The sequence below is a fragment of the Propithecus coquereli genome, unplaced genomic scaffold (assembly GCF_000956105.1).
Source record: "Propithecus coquereli isolate 6110/MARCELLA unplaced genomic scaffold, Pcoq_1.0 Scaffold221, whole genome shotgun sequence".
In the NCBI taxonomy this organism is placed as follows: Eukaryota; Metazoa; Chordata; class Mammalia; order Primates; family Indriidae; genus Propithecus; species Propithecus coquereli.
The window spans coordinates 2,490,836-2,493,266 of NW_012147301.1; the positions used below are offsets into that span (position 1 = coordinate 2,490,836).

Below are 2,431 nucleotides of genomic sequence, written 5' to 3' on the forward strand. Positions count from 1 at the left end.
CTCTTATGATGAAATGCTTTAGAACTAGTGTTACGGACCATGTTTTGGAAAATAGTGGTCTAGAGCATGACTTAAATATGAAATTGTCAATTCCTGTCAGTGTGAATGCTCTTGTTTTTATTCATTTCCTCCCTTATGCAGCACTGGCCACTTCACCTTTCCTTTCCAGCTGTGTGGGGCTCAGCCGAGTGACCGCACAGGAGAGCAGTGAGGCCATTTGAGGCCTGAGCCTGGTCCTCGGGACTTGACAATCTCTCCCTGCCACCAGGCACCCTGCCCCAGCCCCGCTCAGCCATCTCCACACTCCTCTGACAGAATGAACGCCCTGGACGGTGTTCCCTTCAAGGTGCCCAAGGGCTTTGTGATAGATACAGAACCTCTCCCTGGGCCAGAGCTCAGTGTCCCGGCCTGCAGGGAGCTTCTGCTGGGTTCTATGGTAAGTGTGCCTCTGTCTACCTCCTGGGTCTGTGGGTACGAACTAAGTCCCAGGGGGCTTTGTTCCTTGATTTTGAAGGGCAGCTAGGCCTGTTATCATACAGTCTATGGAGTTTGGAAATAACTCAATAGAGGAAAATGTGTTTCGCGAAGAAGGCTGGTGGCTGGGTGATGAGGATTGTTTAGTGAGTCTTGTTTTAAGCTTAGGGTAATTGGGAGGTTGCCTGTGTGAAGTGACTGAAAGTCGTTGCAAGGATGCTCCAATTCCTCCCCTCCCTATCAGCCTACTGCCATGTCTAAAATTCCACCATTAGAATCATTTCTTTGGACTAAGATGCTGTCTCCGGAATCCCCTGTTACAATGCAGACAGTCACATGGGACGCATTAGAAGGGATGACTGTTCCACAGACCCACAGCCCATCTGCCCTGGAGGTGGCCTTGATGCAGCCCAGGCCTGGGGCCTACACACTGGGATATGCACATTCCCAGGGAATGCAGTCATAGCACACGTGACCTCAGGATAAAAGTGATTAAACTTCCTGAAGATTCAAGTTTACTTGAAGATTTAGGGGGAAACCTATTTTATTTACATTATAACACAGCTATATCATGGGGTAGGATATAAAATTTGCATGAATTTGAGAAAATCAAAGAACAATATTGCAAGGAACTGGAGCTGGCGTTGGCCCCTTGGGGCTGGGTCCTCAGACTCTTGTATATTTACTCTCTACTGTCTGCAGGGTACTTCGTAGAAAAATTTGAGAATCTAGTTGGGCTCTCACTCAATTTGCCTGTGAGGAACCTGAGACCCAGAGAAGAAAAATGATTTTTCTAAAGTTAGTGGCAGTGACAAGACTAAAACCCAGGTCCTGACTCCAGGTCATTTCATACTAGCTAAGAGTAGGACTTGGAATATGAGAGATATAGGGCAGGTAAGGTTTGAAGGCAAAAAAAAAAAAAAAAAGGGAGGTGAGGGCTGTTGCAGCGAAGTCAGAAGCAGAGATCAGTCCAGGAAGGACAGACTTGGGCAGGGGCAGGTGGAGGGGCTTGGGTGGCCTGGCGGTGCAGGGGAAGACCGCCCAATTTTGCTTCATCTGCAGACCCTAGAGTGGCACCGAGGCTCCTCAGGTCCAGGGTTTCCAGAACGGAAATAAGCTTTGTAAAGCTCAGAGCACCGTGTCCAGGGGCCCATGCTCTGTTGGGCAGGAGCCCTCACTCTCCCTGGCGGCCTGTGCTGTGGGCTCTTATTCTCGCACAGGGCTTTTGCTGTTGAGAAGAGGAACATGCTTTACTAAGCCTACAGTAGAGGGGGATTATCACAGCTTTCCCCTCCCTGCTGAGCTCAAGCCACACTGAGAAGAGGCTATTCTGAAGCTTACCTCTCCTAAAAGCAGAAATGGGCACCCTTCTGCCAAGGCCATGCCACATGCTGACCCTGGCTCCGCCCCCTACGCTTGGGGTGGGCAACAGCTCTCCCTTGAGCCTGTTTCCCTTCTTGGGCCTCCATTTCTTTTACTGCTGGGCCAAACTAACAAATAGAAAAGCAGGGGACTCCAGATATGATTTACAGCCTCCCCTGGTCAATCCTCTAGCTTTACCAGGATGTATTCCCAGCGTTTGGCACTTGAAAGATGTTAACCCCATAACAACGTTATAGACGGTAGGTAGATTACCAGATGGGCACACAGTGGCCTAAAGGGAAAAAAAACAGCTGCCATTCAACATCTACTGTGGACCAGGCCTGTGCTAGGTGCTCTTCATACATTTGCTCTTCTCTCCTTTTTATGATGATCCTTTTAGAAGGTGAGTAGTCCTATACTATGGCACAGGAAACCAAAGCTCCCACCCAAGTGACCCACAGGGCCACATGGCTTATGAATGACACAGCCAGGATCCCAGCACTAATCTGTTACACCCAAAGCCCATGTCCATATCCTGCGCCCTGTTGCCTTCCCAAGAAGCCCTTCTTTCCATAGTTAAAGCTTCACTAGGCCT

At 49.3% G+C, this 2,431-nt stretch overlaps 1 protein-coding gene across 1 annotated transcript in view; it reads left to right on the forward strand.

Annotated features, from left to right (window-relative positions):
* Nucleotides 1–2,431, forward strand: part of UBAP1L (ubiquitin associated protein 1-like) — a 29,706-nt gene that overhangs the window by 10,399 nt on the left and 16,876 nt on the right. The window contains exon 2 of the mRNA XM_012644850.1: nucleotides 142–436. Within this exon, the coding sequence (XP_012500304.1) occupies nucleotides 317–436 (120 nt within the window). The 5' untranslated portion in view covers nucleotides 142–316. The remainder of the gene's footprint in view (nucleotides 1–141; nucleotides 437–2,431) is intronic.